Source organism: Cricetulus griseus, chromosome 5 (genome assembly GCF_003668045.3).
Source record: "Cricetulus griseus strain 17A/GY chromosome 5, alternate assembly CriGri-PICRH-1.0, whole genome shotgun sequence".
Taxonomy (NCBI): Eukaryota; Metazoa; Chordata; class Mammalia; order Rodentia; family Cricetidae; genus Cricetulus; species Cricetulus griseus.
Genome location: NC_048598.1, coordinates 103,500,071 through 103,519,488, shown reverse-complemented (window position 1 = coordinate 103,519,488; position 19,418 = coordinate 103,500,071). Strand labels below are relative to the sequence as shown.

The window sequence follows — 19,418 nt, the reverse complement described above, 5'->3', positions numbered from 1 at the left end:
ACATACAGTGACAGAATGTGAGGCACAAAACTGGCTTGCTGGAAAAAGAGGCCTCACTCAGGCAGGGGTCAGGAGGCTTTAGTGGGACCCCCCTGAATATTACAGGGAGTTCTGAAAGTGAGCGTGCCTCCAGCCAATGAAATCAAAAGCACCTAAGTAGAGGAAAACTCAGCAGCCTGGAATGAATACGGGAGGAGTGCAAGGTTCAGTGACAGGAGTGACACACACCATGAATACACAGCAAACTGACAGGTGGAGGGAGGTTCATCTGGGTCCTCTTCTGAAGCCCGGTACTCTTTACTGCCACCAGACAGGAGCATGGTGGAGGAAGCTTGAGGTGAGGGGTGGATGTGGGGCGGGACCGAAGTTGGAGAAAGGGCGCAGGGGGCGGTCCTATGACGTAATTTCCTGGGTGTGTGCATGTGCTTGTGTGTGTGTGTGAGAGTGTGTGTGTGTATATATAAAAGAGGGCATAGCGTTGCCGCTCTACTGCTGCCGCCGCCGCCGCCGCCGCCGCCGCCGCCGCCGCCGCCCCCACCGCCACTACCGCAGTGATCCTGCTGGGGAAAGAGCTCAAGAGGACAGACCATACACCCAATCCTGCCATTCTCCTGCCGCAGTTCGTCCACCCTTCGCGCACCACCCAGCTGGCCATGCGCTCCGCCGTGGTCCTGGCGCTTCTGCTGTGCGCCGGGCAAGGTAAGCAAGCGGCTTTGGGCTCGGCAGCGGGTCCCCTCTCCTGCCCCAGGTCCCTTTCGGCGCCCGAGGATTCAGCACCACGGACAGCGCCCAGGTCTCTGGTTAGCGTCTAAGTGAGACCAGTAAGGTGGCCTCCAGTCTTCCACCACACCCGGAGGGACTGTGGAGCCTGACCCAACCCCACGGGGCATCTCCCCCTATGCCCCCAACGCATCACCAACCGGCTCCAGGCTCTGCACCGACCAAGGTCACTGGGGGAGATGGGGATTGTCGTTGGCTTTCCAACCTGTCTCCTGCCCTTCCATTCTCCAGTCTGCCCTTCATCTCTTTCTTTCCTCATCCCACCTCTTTGCCACCACCTTTGGGGTTTCTCCCCTACCCCAGTCCCACTACATGGCTGGTCTTGTTCACACTGAACTTGATTTCAGCTCTGTATACACCCTCCTCCGGTGGGGAATGGTTGAGGCTCTTCAGTGCAGCCTCTGAGGGCCACCCCTGGGGCAGCAAGAAGGAGAAGCAGGAATCAGTGCTGGTGACTTACTTGGGTTTTGGATGGGGATCAGTTTGAGAGAGAACATTTGGAGAGTGAGTGCCCCCACTCTGGGAGGGAAGAACCGGCCTTTCCTGGGTGCAGAGAAATGACCCCAGTTAACAGTCTCTCTAACTCTCTGTCTCTCTGTCTCCCTCTTTTCAGTCCTTGCCCTCCCTGTGAACAGCCCCATGACAAAGGGGGACACTAAGGTAAGAAGGAATGTTGGGGTACCTTGGGAGAGGGAGGATGCCCTGTGGGCACCTCCTGGCCAGTCCTTGGGCAGCTGCAGGAGTGAGTCTGGCATAGAGCCAAAGCCAGCATTGCAGCAGCTGAGCTGCGGACAGCTTATACAAGAAGACATCAAAGATCCCAGCTATCCAGCTGCAGTGACTTCCCAGGGGTCCCATGTCTCACCTGCTGGGATCTGGGCCCGGGACACTGGTTTGAGCCAGGACCATAGCTTCTTCTGCCCTAGGTGTCCACAGACCTGCCTGGCTCTGCCCACCCCTGTCACTCCCCTTTGCCTCCCCACTCTCCCTCCTATCTCTGCCTCCTGCCTCTGCCCAGGGCTACCTCTGGCAGTAAGGAACAAGCCATACCAAAACCCTGGAAAACCAGGGCTGTTCTTCTAGGATCTAGACGCCTCTATCTGAGCACCAGAGAGTTCTGTTCTCTGTGTTCTGAGGGCTGTCTTCTGTGAGAGGATACAGTTAAAAACCAAAGGCATCAAAGAGCTCAGCATGTATTTGTTCTTGTTGTTTGTTGTCAACTGTACACAGGCCAGTGTTTAACTTTTCACCACTCATTCTAGCCATGCAACCTTGTAAAATCCAATGTCTCTAGGTGTCTCTTTATCCTCATGAAGAAAGATTGGGACTCATGGGTGAAGCCATAGGCACCTAGTAGGCCCTCGGTGATTTTCCTAGAGCCTTCCTTTCTATCTCCCCAACATTTTTTTCTTTGTTCTTCCTTCTTTTTATTTCTTCCCCCCTCTCTCTTTCTTCCTTTCTTTCGACAGTGTCTCTCTATGTAGCCCTGGCTGTCCTGGAACTCATTACATAAACCAGGCTGTCCTCAAACTGTGAGAGATCCACTTGCTTCTGCTTCCCGAGGGCTGGGATCAAAGATATGCACCACAATGTCCAGCCCAACTTTCCAATAGTCTTGAGACCCCCCACCCAACTCCTGTCTTCTGGTGTCTGCCCTCAACAGCTGGCGTTTGCCTGGTATTCTCTGTGCAAAGTCTGGTGTTGGGGAGAAAGGGTACATGCTTCTAGGAGCTGCTTGCCAGATGTGCTCCCACCATTGTAGCATGGCCACTGGGGTCAGAGGTACCAGGAGCTGGGGATGACCTGCATGTTCCCTCAGAGGTTGTTATGACTACACTCCCTGACAGACTTTGCCACCTTGCTACCTTGGAACCAGGGGTTGGATGTCTCCACATTGCATAGACACAGCCTCCCACGCCTTCACTCCCTGCCCATGTTGCCTGATGCATGTCTAGCACCTCCTGCTCCTCCCTCCACCCAGCTGCCAGCTGTCGAAACAGATCTGATGTGATTCCCTCCCTGAGTGTGTGTGGCACTTCACACTGGATGAACTGTTTTCCATTGGGTGGCCATTCTTATCCCTGTTTTATGTATGAGGACACTAAGGCTCAGAGAGACTAAGTCACTTGCTCAAGATCACACAGCTAGCATACCACAAGTGAACACTGTCTTCAAAGACCAGTGGTCTGCCAGGTGTTTCACTTACCTACTGCACCTCACTGGCTGAGACAAAACATTCAGAGAAATGTCTTGGTCTGAAATGAGCATTGAGATGTAACTAGTTGGTATCTCACATCCAGTCAGGGGGTTCTTCTCATGGAACAATGTGGAGCCTCCCCACCCCGTGTGGCTGCAAAATGGGAGGCGGCCCTGTTTCTGGCAAGTTCAAGCCCAGATGGGTTTAGGTTCTTCATCGGACAGCCTGGAGGACATCTTGGCTGAGATGATCCTTTGGAATCTGCTGGACCCCAAGAGGTCCTCTTAGGTCTCAGAGTCAGCATCATCCTTAGCGAACCACCCAAAGAGTAAGAAGATGGCAAGCACATACTCCTACCCCTCCCTCGACAGGTCCCCTTGAGGCTCATGCTGGTATGCCCAGGTGATTGGTTTGACCCATAGTGTGTGTGTGTGTGTGTGTGTGTGTGTGTGTGTGTGTGTGTGTGTGTGCTCTGTTTCTATGGCTCTATGAGATCTAGTTAAGGAAGCAGAGGTGGGCCCCTGGGCTTCTTGCAGACAACATAAATGCTCTTCTGTCCTCCTGGGAAAGTTGCCCTGGCACCTCCAGGGATGAGCTCTATGTTCATACCAGCCACAGCCTGCCTTGCTGTCTCCCAGGTGATGAAGTGTGTCGTGGAGGTCATCTCTGACTCGCTGTCCAAACCCAGCCCCATGCCTGTCAGCCCCGAGTGTCTGGAGACCCTCCAAGGAGGTAGGAGTCAGAGGCTGGAGGGACTGGGAAGCTAGGATGCAGGTGGGTGGTGGATCTTGGCAGGACTAAGCATCTCACCCAGCAGTCATTGCTCCAGTGCCCTGATCTGTGCTAGAATCTGGGAGCACACTTGAAGCGGTCACAGCTCCTGGGATTGATCCTGGGGCATGTAGACTCTCAGGGGGGACATTTGGCAGTTAACCAGAAGCCCGGGCAGAATGAAGGGGCTGGAACAGCAAGCTGCAGGGTGGGTACCCTGTGGACCAGGGTTCAGTGTGTTGCCTTCCCAGCGTCTGGAGTCCCGCTGGCATCAGTAGCCATTCTCTGGATTTGGGACCAATCAGAGGGTGTTAGGGGGTCGTGTGAAGGACCACATCTTTCCATGCTGACAGTCCAGTTTGTCTAGCACATGATAGCACTGGTGACGGACAGGTAGACAATGAGGAAGGATGTCAGGAGGGACAGACAGGGCAGGCAGCATGGAGCTGGGAAGAATCTACACACTCACCTTGCCTGAGGTCCACAGCCCCTTCCTTGGGGACTGGGCATAGAGTCATCAGGAGACCTTTCTCCTGCAGTAGGAAAGTGGTTGGCATCTTGGAAATGAGGGAGTTCTGGAGTGTTCTACTAAGATACAGGCTTGCCACTGCCTCCCAGTGCTGTTACCAGAATAAATGCCTGAGCTCAGCTGAAAATGTCCAGGCTAACCTCTCCCGGGCTGTCCCTTGGAAGCCACTGGTAACTGTGCTCTCTCCCTGCAGATGAGAGGGTCCTCTCCATCCTGAGACACCAGAATTTGCTGAAGGAACTCCAAGACCTGGCTCTCCAAGGTATTTCAGCACTGCACACAGTTCTGGGACGGGCGGGGTCGGGGGGGGGGGGCAGCAATAGAGCAAGAGAGAACCTGGTGGAGGCTGCTCAGAAAGATGGAGTCCTTCATGCCACTTGAATCCATTGTCCAGACTGCTCAGAGAGGCTGAGTGATTTCCCCAAAGTCACACAGTAAGTAGACCTAGTTAAGAGCTGAAACTGTTCTGAGGACACTCCTTGGCCTGGGGAGGGGGGGTGGGGCAGTCATCCAAAGAGACCATAGGATTCCTCTCTGCAGACCCAGAAGTGAGATGGTTCTCACTTCCTTGTGACTCTTGCTCCATGGATAATAGGGGAGGCAAGGTCTTGCTTGTCCCTATACACAGACCAGCATGTCTTGGACTAGGAGGTGAGTTTTCCCAAGAGACTAAGAAAATCAAGGCACTTTTCAGACGGGGGTTTGAGGCTGAGGGTTCACAGCACTGAGGGTGTGCAAACTGGGCAGTGGGCCACCAAGAAGAGTTAGGTTGTCATATCACCACCCCCAGCCTCTTCCTGGTTTGAGGGAAGGTGAAGCACCTCCCTGGAGACTTGGAGGGCCTGGGCTCCAGCTCTGCTTCTGCCCTGGCTGCCTCCTGAGGAAAGTAGCCACACCTGTGGGGTAAGATCTCAGTGCCCATGCATTAATCTGTCTGTCACCTTTGCCCATCTCAAACCAAGGCCACCCTAAGGCCTTTTGGGAAGTGTGAGCTATGTGTGAAAATGGAGAGAGACTTGGGTGAAAAGTGAACAAAAATTAATACTAGTGGTGGCTAATGCCTTTAATCCCAGCACTCGGGAGGCAGAGGCAGGCAGATAGTTCAAAGCTAGCCTGATCCAGGACAGTCAGGACTGACTACACAGAGAAATCCTGTCTCAAAAACAAACAAACAAAAACAACAACAACAAAATAACCCTAGCAACCCTCCTTCCCCGAGGTAGCTTGGCCTTTTTCTCTCACTTGCTGGTCTGTCGTGGCAATAAACATCAACCTCCCATGTCTTACTTTTCTGAGACTGGATCTCATGTAGTCCAGGCTGACTTGAAACTTAGTGTGTAACTGAGGATGTCCTTGAACTTAACATCCTCCCATCCCCCCCCTCCAGAGTGGGAGGATTCCATAAAACGGTGAGCTGCCACACTGTTTTATATGGTGCGTAGATGTAACCTAGGGCTTCATGCACGCTAAGGAAACCCTCTACCAAGTGAACAGCCCCAGCCGCAGAATCCATGCCTGGCATGCAGGGAATAGTGGTTGGTGCTGCGGTAGTTATAATCAATTTTGTTCCCTCTTTGTTTTTGTTTTGAAACAGGGTCTCATTGTGTAGCTCACACTGCCCTTGACCGTGCAGTCCTGCCTCAGCCTTTGGAGTGCTGGGATTGCAAGCATTGCCACCACACCCACCATGCCAGGTGCATGTGCAAGGCACTGTGCTCTTACATGTGAAGCATGGCCTCTTTCTTCAGGAGGTAGCCAGGGCTGGGGTAGGGCTGGAGCTCAGGTGGTCCAGGTCTCCAGGGTGGTGCTTTTAAACAAACCATTAGATATTTTAATTATGATTTTAAAATTAAATATTGGATGACTATTCCATTTAAATAATTAAGTATTTCAATAACAACTATTAGAGAGAAATGTGCCCTACTCTACACCCTTACACATATGTATCTAATAATAACCAGCATCTGGTACATACAGGGTTGTTTCCCATTCTAAGGGCACTGAGGTGTGTCTTCAGCCATCATGGTCATTACTCCATTCCCTCTTGGGTTCTGGATAATATCCTTGCACAGAGACCTCAGCCTGAACATCTACCATGAGTCTGTTTACAAATGAGCACCTGAACCTTGGGGAACCCAACTTGTCCAAGGTCACAGTGCCATGGGCATGGCCTGGAACTCACTGCAGCTGGGGTGGGCAAACTTCCTAGCTTGCATTGACCCCACAGCCACAGAGCTGTGTCCTGATGCAGACACAGCTACAGGATACTCAGGGTGGCACCAGTAGCAGGAGGGGCTGTGTAGGCAAAGGGGCTCTGGGCCATGGGTTAGGCACAGCACCCACATTCTCTGGGGGCCAAACTTGGAGCTCCAGGACAGTGGCTTTCTTGAATAAAGAGTACCCACAAGGAGGCCAGGGCTGCTGTAGAGCCATGGGCCCTGAGGGTTTCTCAGTGCTCCTGGGGCCTTGGGGAACCTTCTGTTCCATTTGTGCCCTTATTGTTCTTGAAGGTACAAGATGAGCTTTCTCTCCTTTCCTGCTGAGTCAGAGGGGTGGTGTGGCCTGATGGGCTCCAGCTGAGCCTGTATCCTCAGCTTCTCTTGGAGAACATAAACTGTTCACAGTGCTGAGGTAGGCCTACCGTGTCATGGATAGACTTGTCAGGGCTTAGCCACATGGGACCTTCCCTTGTCCCCTCCCACCAGGTGCCAAGGAGCGGGCCCAGCAGCAGCCAAAGCAGCAAGAGCAGCAGCAGCCACACAGCAGCTTCGAGGATGAGCTCTCAGAAGTGTTTGAGAGCCAGAGCCCTGAGGCCAAGCAAGGAGGTCAGTGTGGCCAGCTAGGAGAGGTGGAGCCTGCGAGAAGAACAAAGGTCTCCAGGGGGCGCTGCTTCTTCAGAGCAGGAGGCGGCTACCATTCCCTTCCCTTGACGTGGGGGAAACAGAGGCCTCCTTGCACAGGGTTCATACCATAACTGGGAATTTGAACCCAGCTCTGTCTTATCCAAAGTCCCTGACTTGTCCCCACACCAGTCCCCTGCTCCAGAGGCAGCAGTAACCCAGGGCCAACCTTATGGTTCCAGCCACAGAGCCCCTGTCTCCTGCTCCTGTCCTTCTGGGAGTAGGTACAACCTTAGTTGAAGGTACTGAAGGAGGGTCCAGAGGAGTGGGTTCTAAATACAAAATGACCTGGGTCATCAGCCCTGAAGCTAAAGAGGACATCCTTGAGCAGTGTCACTCAGCTTCCTACCCTGGAAGTGTGACAAACTGCAGAACTGGGATTTTTATGTCCAAAGTAGACAGAAAGGCCAGTTCCCAGCAGCTGGCCCATGGTCATCTTCTGAGCCAAATAGGGACACATACAGGTGTGTCAGGCACCCCCACATCAGCTGTCACCCTGGTGGCTGCTTCTCATGCTGTACAGACTCCCACATACCGCTCCCATGGGAACCAGTGTCTAGATCACTATGGTGCTGAGAAGGCAATAGTGCAGTGTGTGTGTGTGTTTGTGTGTGTGTGTGTGTGTGTGTGTGTGTGTGCAGATGGAGGCTTTAGTGTAAAGAGACCCTGAACTTAACATTTGGAGGCATGAGCAAGGTGGGCCCAGAGTCTGAGGGATGACAGGTGTCCCGCCTTTCTGAACATGGTTTTGAGTTCTGTGGACTGAGCACTCTGAAGCCCTGGTGACAGTAGTGTGTGCCTGGTGGTGCTTTGTTCAGCAGTTGTCAGTCCAGAAACAGGAGGGATTTTTTACTCTTAAAAGCCTGTCTTCAAGAAAACATCTCTCAATGGAGCTTTGTAAGTACTGATCCCACAGCACTCAAGACATGCAGGGATTGTCTTGAACACAGAGAGGTTAAGTGATTTGCCCAGATCACACAGCAGTCCAGGGCTGTCCTAGTTTTACAGTTCAGGGCTCTGTCCTCTGGGGAAATTTTAAATTATGTTAATTTTTATTTGGGGTTCTAGTCTTGCTTTCAAAATTACATTCTGTTTTGAGAAGCAGAATTAAAGAAGCCCAGTTCAACTGACCTCAGATCAAGCTCCAACATGAAAAATGAAATATGAAAGGGTGAGCCCAACCCTTCTCCTAGGGTGGGCTTCCTGGAAGCCAAGACATCTGAAGACTGACTTGAACTTGGCCTCAGGAGTCCCAGAGGGCAGCGGGGTCCTCAGCTTGACTCTGTCCTTTTGTGTTCACAGACGCCACAGCAGAAACTCCCCCTAAGGAAGTTGTGGAGAAGAGAGAGGATTCTGACGAGGTGCAACAGGGTGGCTCTGAGGGAACCACTGAGGGACCCAGGCCTCAGGCCATTCCAGAGCCTGGGCAGAAGTCCTCTGTGATGGGGAACAGTCATGCCCCTGGGGAGGATGCAGCCATCAATACCCAGATGCCGGCCAGCCTCCCCAACCAGGATGATGTGGACTCACAGGCCACAGGGGACAGCGAGAGAGGCCTGGGCACCCAGCAGCAAGCTGGAAAAGCCAAGCAAGAGGAAGAAGAGGAGGTTAGAGAGAAGGCTGAACCTGAAGAAATCCCCACTGCAGAATCCAGCTCCCAACCAGAATACGAGGCAATCCAGAAAGATGAGGGTATGTATGGTAACGGGACCTCAACTGATGAGTCTAGGAGAGGGGTGGCCTTATACCACATCCATAACAACCCCGAAAGATGGGTGTCACCTCCACCATCCAGGGGAACATCGGGCTCGGAGAGCTTATATAATTTGCCTAAGGCTACACAGCTAATTGGTGATCAAAGCTATGATTCCAACTCCAGTTTGTCTGACTCCTAAATGAAGCAATGATCACCCTTCTGCACCTGGGAGGCAGGAGGGGCTTTGGGGAGGTGCATGGAGAACGCAGAGAAGACAGGGTGAGGTTCAGTGAAGGGCTCTGCCAACTCACTTCTTTGAGGGGCCTGAAAAGCCGTGTGAAGATTTCTCTGTGCTCCAGGTGGGGCTGCTATGGAGGGGCTGGCTGGATCCTCAATGGTGAGCTTGGCCTTAGAGGTGGCTGCACAGAGGATCTGGTGGGGTGGCGGGGTCTGGGGTAATGACAGCCCTTCCTCATTCACTTCCTGTTCTTGCCACCCCCTGCTCCAGGTCAGTCCGAGTCTCATGCAGTGGATGGAGGTGGGAAAACCCGGGCTTCTGAAGCTCTGTCACCCAAGGGGGAGCTGGAGCTCTCTCAGAAAGAGGAAGACAGGGAAGACGTGATGGCAGGCCCACCCCAAGGTCTCTTCCCAGGTGGGAAGAGCCAGGAGCTGGAGCATCAGCAGGAGGAAGAGGAGCGGCTGTCCAGAGAATGGGAGGACAAGCGTTGGAGCAGGATGGACCAGTTGGCCAAGGAGCTGACAGCAGAGAAACGGCTGCAGGGGGAGGACGACCCCGACCGCTCCATGAAGCTCTCCTTCCGGGCCCGGGCCTACGGCTTCAGGGACCCCAGGCCTCAGCTACGCCGGGGCTGGAGGCCATCTTCCAGAGAAGAGAGTGTGGAGACCCGAGGCGACTTTGAGGAAAAGAAGGAGGAGGAAGGCAGCGCCAACCGCAGAGCAGAGGTTGGTATAAGCCAAGGACAGCCACACCAGCAGCCCCTCCCCCACCTGAGGGGACATGGTTCCCTTAGCTGGGGCCCTGGAGAAGTACTCAGAAGGGCTTTCGATAAGGGACACTGGTTGACACCAGGTACTCAATAGAGCTACCGGGCCAGGTGGACAGTGGGACTGGCTGGGGCTGGGGGCCTCAGACCTGTCTGAGGGACATGGAATGGGGACATTGCCTCTGCTGGGATGTAAGCTGGACATGGGCGTGATGGGGGTGAGGCATGGTGCTTTGGGTAGACAGCTTGGCAGGACAGGCCTGGGGCCTCACAAGGCACCTGTAGCCCTGGGAACTGGGAAAGGATGCTAAGGGAAGGTCTGGTCGGTGGCCATGTCCTCCTGGTCCACAGGCAACACAGTTGCATCTCCTCCTGAGTTCAAACTCACATATGGCCCACAATGGCATAGCAGGGGCAGGGCCAGCTGGACCTTGGTGATCAGATAGGGAGGCAGGGAGGTGCAGGCAGACTTGGTTCCACCTGGTCCTGGCTGTGTCCTGGCAGTGACCTTGGGCAGTCACTGGCCCTCTGGAGTCTCATTAGTTCCCCCATTTGTGAAATGGGGTATGGAGTCTCTCTAATTCACCTCATTATCACCACACATAACCTTCAAGACCCCGATCTACACAAGGCCACTTGGGCAGCTGCAAGGGTGGTACGGGTACACAAGGGATGTGGCACTGGTGAGCTGGACTTTTTGGCAGGCAGGATGCCTCCTGAGCTGGAGGCGGCCTTTGTGGGACCTGGCAAGCCAGTGCTCCAGAGGGAGTTGGGGATCTATGGGAAGCCTGCTCTACCCACAGCCCCGACCTCAAGTCTCTTTTCTGTCCACCCAGAAGCCCTCTTTAGGTCCTGCCCATCTGACCCGGAACAGAGTTATGTTGACATCTGGGAGCAATAGGCTCCTCTTAGGGCATTGGCAGGGAGCATCTGTCCTTGGAGGTGGGGGGAGGGTGAAATGAGCTGCACTGTATTCTTTGCCCCCAGCTCTGGTCCCAGAACAAGATGGGCAGTTTTAAGAGCCCTGTTACCCACCCATAAAAGCTTCTTACTCATGGACACACGGAACCTGTGGTGAAGAAGCAAGGGCCCCAGGTGTTACAGACAGGATGAGGTGGGGGATAGTCTTGTTAGAAACTTCAGCAGCACAGAACTCATACTCCATGGATCTAGAGGATCTAGAATTCCTATTTCTAGGGCAGCCACTGTCAGTGTCCTGTGGACATTACCTTGACAGGACAGTAAATTTCAGACTTGGTACCTTGGAGGAGGGGTCTCCTGCTTCCCTGTCTGTCCTGACCGGAGTGTGGGATATCCAAGGGTCAGTACCATATGTCAGAGCCCAGCCCTGGGCAGGTCCATGGTGACAATGCTCTGACCATTGGCCCAGCCGGTTCAGAGGCTGTAGGAGACAGATCAAGCCAGACTGGGGGCACCCAGGGAACCAGCACTGGTATCGAGGCTGAGGTAGCATCTTAAAAGGAACCATATACCCCGAAAGAACCTACTCCTACTGGTCCAGAGTCCCACAGGATGAGATGGGGGCTGCATAATAGGCCATGAGGACCTTGGGTATAATGGTCCCCAGAGCACCCCAGCATTGCTGGGTGGCATCATTGTGCCTGTTTTGTGGACAAATCCCTTCAGGGCTCAGAACAAAGCCACTTGTCTGAGACTAGCTGCTAGCAAACAGCAGGGCCAGTCTGGCTGACTGTGCCATCCACGATTCCAACACGGTCCAGCCCCAAGTGACCCTGTCTGTTCCTTCCTAGGACCAGGAGCTAGAGAGCCTGTCAGCCATCGAGGCAGAGCTGGAGAAGGTGGCTCACCAGTTGCAGGCATTGCGGCGGGGCTGAGACACTGGCTGGTTGGGCCAGCCATGGTTTCAAGGCACCCTGCGACCCTGGTCCCATGGCTTGAACACTGCTCCTAGTAGGGAGGCTGCCTCTAGCCGCCAGAGCCCTGGTTGCCCTCTTGCCCCTCACTCCCTCTGTTCTCAGCCCCTGCCCTGGACACTTCTGCAGGACAGCCCTGACTGTCAACACAGATTCCTTCTCTGAACACAGGCAGCTTTCTAGAAGTTTCTCTTCCACCTTATCCATGGGGCACAACTGCAATAACTTCTGACCTTTGGGTGAAAGCCAAGAATTCCTGACTACAAGATATTCCAGATAAAATTTACTGAAGAAAGAATAAACCTGCTTTGGGCTCTTTCCTTTTCTTTGACTTTTTTCTTTCCTGTTCTACTCAGAGTTGGCTAGAAGGTTGGGGTAGGTTTCTATGCTGGGCTGAGTGTGTGTTTTGGGAAACCCCTTTCTGGGCCATTAACTGGGCAAGTAAGTGACTTTGTATCACTGACCCTCGGTTTCATCTGTAGATGAAGGTGCTGAACAGCCCAGAATGGGGTGTGGAGCTGATCACCACCATGGGGGTGGGTCATGTCTATCTGCTTGCTTATCTCCCAGCCATGCCTGAGCTGGGCAGTTTCTGCTGAGATTGTCCTTCTGGACTGTCCCATAGTTACCTTGGTGCTGGGTAGAGGTTGACAGGCCCCAGGATAATGCCTCCCACTGGCCAATAGGCACCAGGTCAATGCTGGACTCCCCACCATGGCTTCTGTGCTGCTCAAGTCCACAATGCCCATGACCACAGGCATGGGACCATGGGGTGTCTGAGGTACAGGGCAGGGACAGTTTACTAGAAAATAATAGGTCTTAGTTACAGTTTTGAGAATAGGGAAATGGAGGAGGGAAGATGAAATGGCACACTGAAGTCACAGGTAGAGCTGACACACCAGACTTTTAGGCATGGGACTTTTGTAGGTTATGCAATCATGCCAGGCTGGATGTGGTGCTGGACCCATAGGTGCTGGCTACCAGAGCCAATCATTCAGTCACTCATCAAACATTTGTATGTGGCCTAGTATGCCTGCACACGAAACCTGGGATGAAACCCTGGCTTTGGAAAGCAGTTGTCTCACGGGGTAAGTCAGATCCTCCTACAGTCATTGCAGCCTCTGATTGTTGGGCTTGGGGTGGCTCTGCTGCCCCCCAGCTTCAGATGGGAAGCTACCTCTTCATGTTCTCTGCCTGTGCACCTCCGCTAAAAGCCAGCTGGTGAGGGACTCCCAGGTGGTGGTGATGAACACACAGGGACTGGGCTTGGCCTCAGCAGTGCATGTGTGAGGGTCTCCTCTAGGGAAAGCAAGAACGTGTGCATTGCGACCAAGGGACAGGGACATCGCTGCCACCCCAGGCAGAGCCAACGCCAGAGCTCCAGCTGGTATTTGAGAGCTGACTCCCAAGGGTCCAAACTCACCCATTTACTACCTATAGTACTTGGTCAACCTTTCTGGCCCTCCCAGAGACTCAGTTTCCCAATATGGAGTATTGGTTTCTGTGGTAAGGCCTGAATGTGTCACACATCACAGACCAAAAACTCCTACAGCAGTGGAAGACATGGTAGGGTAGAGGTCTTGGCCTGAATTTTCCAAGCGAGACCTAGCTTCTTGCTGCTACTGCAGCCTGCACCTGAGGCAGAGACACACCCTGCATGAGGTCACTGCTGAGACATGGTTTTCTTCAGGCTTATAGCCCTCTTGACAGTTACATAATGACACAAACTCCCACTAGACTACAACAGACCAAAAGCATCCACCATCAAGACTAAGTGGCATCAGAACACAGAGACATCTTGTTGCCAAAGGACCCCATTCTGGGCTGTTCAGCACCTTCATCTACAGATGAAACTGAGGGTCAGTGACACCAAAGGACAATGCTATGACCAAGCATTGTCATAGCACAGGAAGCAAAGATAGAGCCTGAGCAGGAGCCGATGGACAGAGCATGCCTTTGTAGATAGTACAGGTAGAAGTGCATTTGGTGTACAGATGTGTCCAATATACACAGAGGGGGTGCAGGGGTGGAGCAGGGCAAGTAGGAGCCATCACAAAACTCAGGTGTAGACACTGCTTAGCTCCTCGGGTAGGACAGCTCTACATAAACACTGTGTGAGCAGTCTATGCAGGGAGCCTCAAGGAACTATCACCTCGTATGTCCTGCAGGGGCCTCTCCTGCCAAACTCCATTAGACCCTGGAATCGAGAGAAAACTCAGCCATTTCTGAAAAAGACTGAAGCTGGGGAGTTGCCTCCTAGTCACAGGCTGAGGGAAGAAGACCCACACAGGAGGGGCCATGCTGCCATGGTAGTCAGTCCTTTGCACAGAGCACTGGAAAAGGGCTGCTCCCAGAGTGTGCTGGCACTGGCCGGCCAGAGAAAAGCGGTTGAGGCATAGGTCTTTACCATGAGGGGAGGGTCTGTGGAGAAGCCTTGGAGCCATCATCTGAGTTATACTTGGCTGGGTAGTGCAGATGACCATGGTGGCTGCAGCAGTCATAGTAGGCCTATCTCAACCCCAGAAGTTCCCATAGAGAGTCAGGGCCGCTGCTCCCCCATGCTGGATGAGGTGGGCTTTTTCAGACCAGTTTGAGGGCTCTGGAGTGACAGGGGCAGTGGGCCACAGCAAGCTGGGGTGGGGAATGCTGTTGGGAACCCACTGGTTAAGTGACTGATTTATAGGGGATATAAAAAGGCAGCCAGCCCCTTCCAGGACACCAGCAAGGCCACCCAGCAGCTCTATAGCAGGTAACCAGTGTGAGTGCTCTAGACTAGACAGGGGCCAGCCTTCAGGTCAGAATGAGTGTCTTCTTGTCCCTTGGAATGCCTGTCCAACAGACATTACTTGCCCCAGCTGTTAAAAACTCAGCTTCTTGCTTTGGCCTAAAATAAGTGTACTTGGGGGGCAACTGTAAATGTTTAAGAGACCAAAAGAGGGTTGGGATATCTGCTTCCATTACCCTCTGCCCACTCCTTTAAGGTAGAGTCACTCCCTGAACTTGGGGCTCGTATTTCCTTGACTAGGCTGGAAGCCAGCAAGCTCCAGTGGTCCCTGTCTCTATCTGCTACACTCTTGAGATTGAGGAGAGTGATGGATGCCTGGCTTGTTACACAGGTGCTGAGCTCTGAACTCATCATGGCACAGCAAGCATTCTCAACCACAGAGGCATCTCTTCAGAGCCCACATCAACCTACTGGGCTTTTGACTTCCTATGGAGCCTACTTAGCAGCCTCAGAGAGGCTCACTCAGGGTGTTTTCCTCCATTGATGGGGCTCATGGGGCTGGCTCCCTAAATAATCTGAGGATTGAGTGTGCCCAATTCTGCGGGCTAGCCTACCTGTGGTGCAAGGCAGACCTAGACACTTCTGTGACACCAACACTAATCTAGACCCAGAGCAGACCTCACTCATCTCCCTTGGTGAGGACAGTCACCAGCAGCTAGTGTTTTGTGGTGTCATATTAGTGGAGGTCACATTTCTGTATCATTAAAGTAGCTGCAAGAATACTGCTCCCATTTCTACTTCTGGAAAAGTGCAACTGCCCCCCCCCCATACCCTCATGGAGACCTGTGGAAAATGCCACATTGGCAGATGGCAGTTACTTGATACATGAGTCTAGTTGCTACCTTGTGTGACCCTGGGGAAGGAAGGAGCTCCAGGGAGCGGGACACTTACCTACACCCTGCCTGTTCACAAGGCAGAGGCTGGGAGCTCTATTCTGAAAAGCAAATGCTGTCTTATTCTTTAATGACGGGGACCACGTATGAAATGTAGTTTGATCTCAGTAGTTTATTCTGGAGACAAAGCAGTGTGAGAGCTGGCCACACTTCCCGCCCCCTGTATTCAGGGGCAGGCTTGGGAAGGTGACATACAGACATTATCAGGTTCAACACTCAGGTCCTGTAAACGTGGTTAGTCCTGGGGTTCTGTTTCCAAGAAAGCCAACCAGCCCCTCCTTGCCCAAAGGATGCCTCACCACGGCCCTACTTAGTAGTCTCCCCAGGGCTGCTGGGTGCGTCCTCAAGTGTCCTCCATCTTACTGGAACTAAGGGCAATCAAGAGGCCTAGTTCTCTTTGCAAAGTGAGCTGATATCTTAAGACACAAGATCACCCTTGGGGGTCCTGGGCTGCTCATCCAGGGCTCCACAGGTGTCCTTCCCTATGGGCTTTGGGGCCAGTGGGTGGTCCATCAGCTGCTGTGGGGACAGAGTGAGTCTGAAGTGGGGCACAGCTCCCTTGAGGGCTTGTCTAGTGCTTGGTGCAAGGGACTTGCCATGAGCACAGCAGGGCTGCACTGGGCCTTGCTGTACCGGGAGGGGCTGGTGTGTGTGCACAGGAGCAGACCTATTGGCAGCCTCCTCTCACCTGAAAAGAGGGACCCAGATAATGGCACGGAGAAGCAGGCATCCTTGTGGGCTGGAACACTAGGTCAGCTCTTCAGTTCTCTGTCTTAGGAGCCACCCTGAAGAGATGAGGAGGTGGAGGCCTGAAAACTCATGGAATGATTTGTTCAATGTCCCAGCACAAATTCTGGATCCTGACAAGACTCCTGGACTCCTAGCCAGGTGGCCTCCCCCCTGGGTCCCAGTGAGCAACAGAGACAGGGTGGAGAGCTCAGTGGCCTGGTGTATTCCATGTAGCCAGTGAAGGCTGGCAATAGCTAGGGGGCTTTGGCTCTGCCCACAGGAAGTGTCTTTCCCCTTCCCACAACCCAGACCCGCAGTACAGAGCTCCCAAGGGGTCAACTGCTTTCCTGGCCTTGGAGAAGAAGGGTCAAGCTGTACAGGGGCAAGGGTTAGCTTTGGAGAAGACCACATCTGGGAAATGGGGGACAGTGAGGTCTGGGTGTGGGCAGATGTGGAGACAGGGGGAATGGGGAAAACATTCGTCCTTTCGCCTGCTGAGCTGCAACAGCCTGGCCAGATATGGGCCTCCTCCCAGGGTACCTGGAAGCCTGGCCCACAGCAGCCATGAAGACAGACAGACATGCACGCACATGCACACACACACATACACACACACATACACACTTGCATGACAACCACATACATGCACACACCCCACTTCACATTCAGACCTAGTGTTGAGAACACAAGCGTGTGTAAACTCAGTGAGGAGATCTGCACAGCAGGAGTCAGGCGGCATCCTTGAGGCTGGACCACTCGGTGTTCTGCTCCGTCTCCCCCCCTCATTCCGATCATAACATCAGAAAATCAGGTAAAAAATTAAAACAGAGAAGCATCAGATCACCGGGAATTCTTAGTAGTGTTCCCGTTTGGAGCTGCTGGCCCAGTGGGTGTGTTCCACGCTCTGTGCTGCCCCTCTGGGTCCTGGGCTCTGTGGCTACTGTGAGGAGGCCTTGGTGGCCAGGGAGGCTACACAATGCTGCTGGAAGCTGGGTGACACACCAGTGGTGCAGCCAAGTCTCTGATGTGGCAGTTTGCCAGAGCCACCAGCGCCCATGTTGCCTGCTTCGGTCTCAGTCTTCCAGGGCGTGTCCTGGCCCTTCATGCTGCTGCAGCAGCCAGGGCTGGCACTGCACGTCCGCTCACCAGCCAGGCTGCCCGCCTGTTCCGCCAGAAGCCTGCTGTGCTTCAGCGGGGCCATTTCCTCTGTGGCAGCTCCACCTGTGCTCTGGCCTTGCAGGACTGTGGCAATGTGGTTCAGGAGGTCAGTAAAGAATTCGCTCACACCCTCATAGCCTGGAGATGGAGAGACAGAAGATACTCGGCATTAGCCAGGGAATATGAGAGTGGAAAGAAGCAGAGATAATGGGCTCCTAGGACTTGGGCAGGCACTTTCCGTATTAGAGAGTACGCGCACGCGCACGCGCACACACACACACACACACACACACACACACACACACACACACACACACACACACACACACTCTCTCTCTCTCAACGCATGCACACACACTGCAGATGCAAATGCCCCAGGAATTACCCAGCAGGTTCAGATGCAGGGTGAGGATTTCTACTTGCAAAGAGATGAGGTGAGACCTCCTCTCACCTGCTCGGAATGATGTGCCTAGATTAGAACTCATAAGTGGCTTACAGAATGCCTTAGGGGAAGGGGAGCCTCCACCACAGAAGCTATGACCACCATACCATAGTGTAACCGAGTGAGTGCCAAGAGGGTAATGAAACCCTAGCATGTGCTCAGGTGATATTCATACTATTGGCACAAGCTGAGGTAGCACTTTGTGGGGGCTAGACCACTGGACTACCTCATGTCATCTGGCAAACCACCCTGTGATTTTGAGGGAGCCTGAAGCAAAGGGCACTCATGGTAAAGCTATCGGAAGGGGCTGGTAAGTAGTCCACCATTGCAAATGTTAATACCATCTTCACAACTCTGTCTCCAGTATCTACATGGAGATGAGGGGCTCCAACCATGATGCAAAGTTGGCGATGCCACTATGCTGGTGTTCTCAGGGTGTCAGAGTGCCAACCACTGGGCTGTGAGCTTCATGTTCCTTGGCTCACTGCCCATGTTCCTCAGCCCATCTTACAGGGGACTTGGAGGCTCTGTGAGGCCCCAGGTCACAAAGCTCCTACATGACAGGACCAGATCCTCTGATTTGTCTACGGTTTTAATACCTAGTACTAAGAGGTCCCAGTGTGGGACCCATCATCCCGCTAGCCCTGGAATGAGGGTGAAGGGCAGGACAGTCATGGGTCTAGGTATGATGTGGGGGTGGTGGTGGTAGGGGGTGGTGGTGGAGTACTAGCACCCAGTCAGGTTGCTAAGAAACTGAGGAGGTTGCTCCCTAGTAACCACTCTGCTTTTGCTCCCAGATGAGGCCCAGGGGACCAGGTAGACTGGAGCAGAGAGCCAGGGGAAACTTCCCAGAGTATAAGAGTCACCTCCTTGGGGATCTGTGGTAAACAGGCTGAAGTAGGTTGGTGATGAAAACTCACAGGGCAGGGTGCCAGCTCCAAGCCCAACACCATGCAAACCCATTTGTCTGCAGCATGAGAGATGCTCCCATTTGTACAGAAGTGAAAGTAGGGGCCAAAGTAATGTTGCCTAAACCATCACAGACCAAAGAAGTGGGCCAAGGTCGGAACCCTGGTGTTCTAAGACATCAAAGGCCTTGGAGTCAGCGTGAAGGCTCTGGACTTATGGGTCCCAGTCCTGTGGGGACTGTAACCATGGATAAAGTCCTTTAGCTCCCAGTATCACCTCTCGCGGGCAAGCAGAGACCACAACAGTTTTCCCATGCCATAGAACATGGCAGAGCCGGTACCACAGGCTGCTTCTGCCTCTCAGGGTTCCTGATCTCCAAAGCTGGGTGCTTTGATATTGCTTCCTCCTACCCTAGTGTTTCTCAGGCTTCCCAAGTAGCAGTAGGACCGTGCCCCTATCTCTGCTGGGCCCAAAGAGCTGGCTCGACACCACAGATGGTGCACCAAGTTACCTCCCAGACACCAGCTCCTCTCTGCCTGAGGCCCCTGGGAAAATAGGACCCTTAGGCCATCCCTCAGCATCAGGCTCACCTGCTTTGGCTGGGCTGAGCCTTATCAATCTGGTAACCACTTACCCAACCCCATGCCCCATTCCATGGGGACAACCCAGCTGTTGGCTCCCCTGGCAAAACACTCTTTGTTCACACTGGCTCTTGGTGACTGTCCCCCTG

General features: G+C 53.5%; 2 protein-coding genes across 5 annotated transcripts in view; one reads left to right on the top strand and one right to left on the bottom strand.

Annotated features, from left to right (window-relative positions):
• Nucleotides 1-653: 653 nt before the first annotated feature.
• Nucleotides 654-11,733, top strand: Chga (chromogranin A). Of its 2 annotated transcripts, XM_027419163.2 has the most exons (8): nucleotides 654-699; nucleotides 1,394-1,440; nucleotides 3,616-3,709; nucleotides 4,471-4,539; nucleotides 6,983-7,102; nucleotides 8,480-8,869; nucleotides 9,382-9,836; nucleotides 11,650-11,733. In XM_027419163.2, the coding sequence occupies exons 1-8, from the start codon at nucleotides 654-656 to the stop codon at nucleotides 11,731-11,733; spliced, it is 1,305 nt and encodes a 434-aa protein (XP_027274964.1). The 2 variants fall into 2 exon arrangements, with proteins under 2 accessions (XP_027274964.1, XP_035300718.1); XM_035444827.1 differs by lacking the exon at nucleotides 8,480-8,869.
• Nucleotides 11,734-15,542: 3,809 nt separating this feature from the next.
• The window catches only part of Itpk1 (inositol-tetrakisphosphate 1-kinase), a 136,868-nt gene continuing 132,992 nt past the window's right edge, over nucleotides 15,543-19,418 (bottom strand). For 2 of the 3 annotated variants that reach the window (XM_027419165.2, XM_027419166.2), the window contains exon 9: nucleotides 17,117-17,475. In XM_027419165.2, the coding sequence (XP_027274966.1) occupies nucleotides 17,117-17,475 (359 nt within the window). Of the gene's footprint in view, nucleotides 17,476-19,418 lie in introns of all 3 variants that reach the window. The other variant, XM_027419164.1, reaches the window with a different exon arrangement.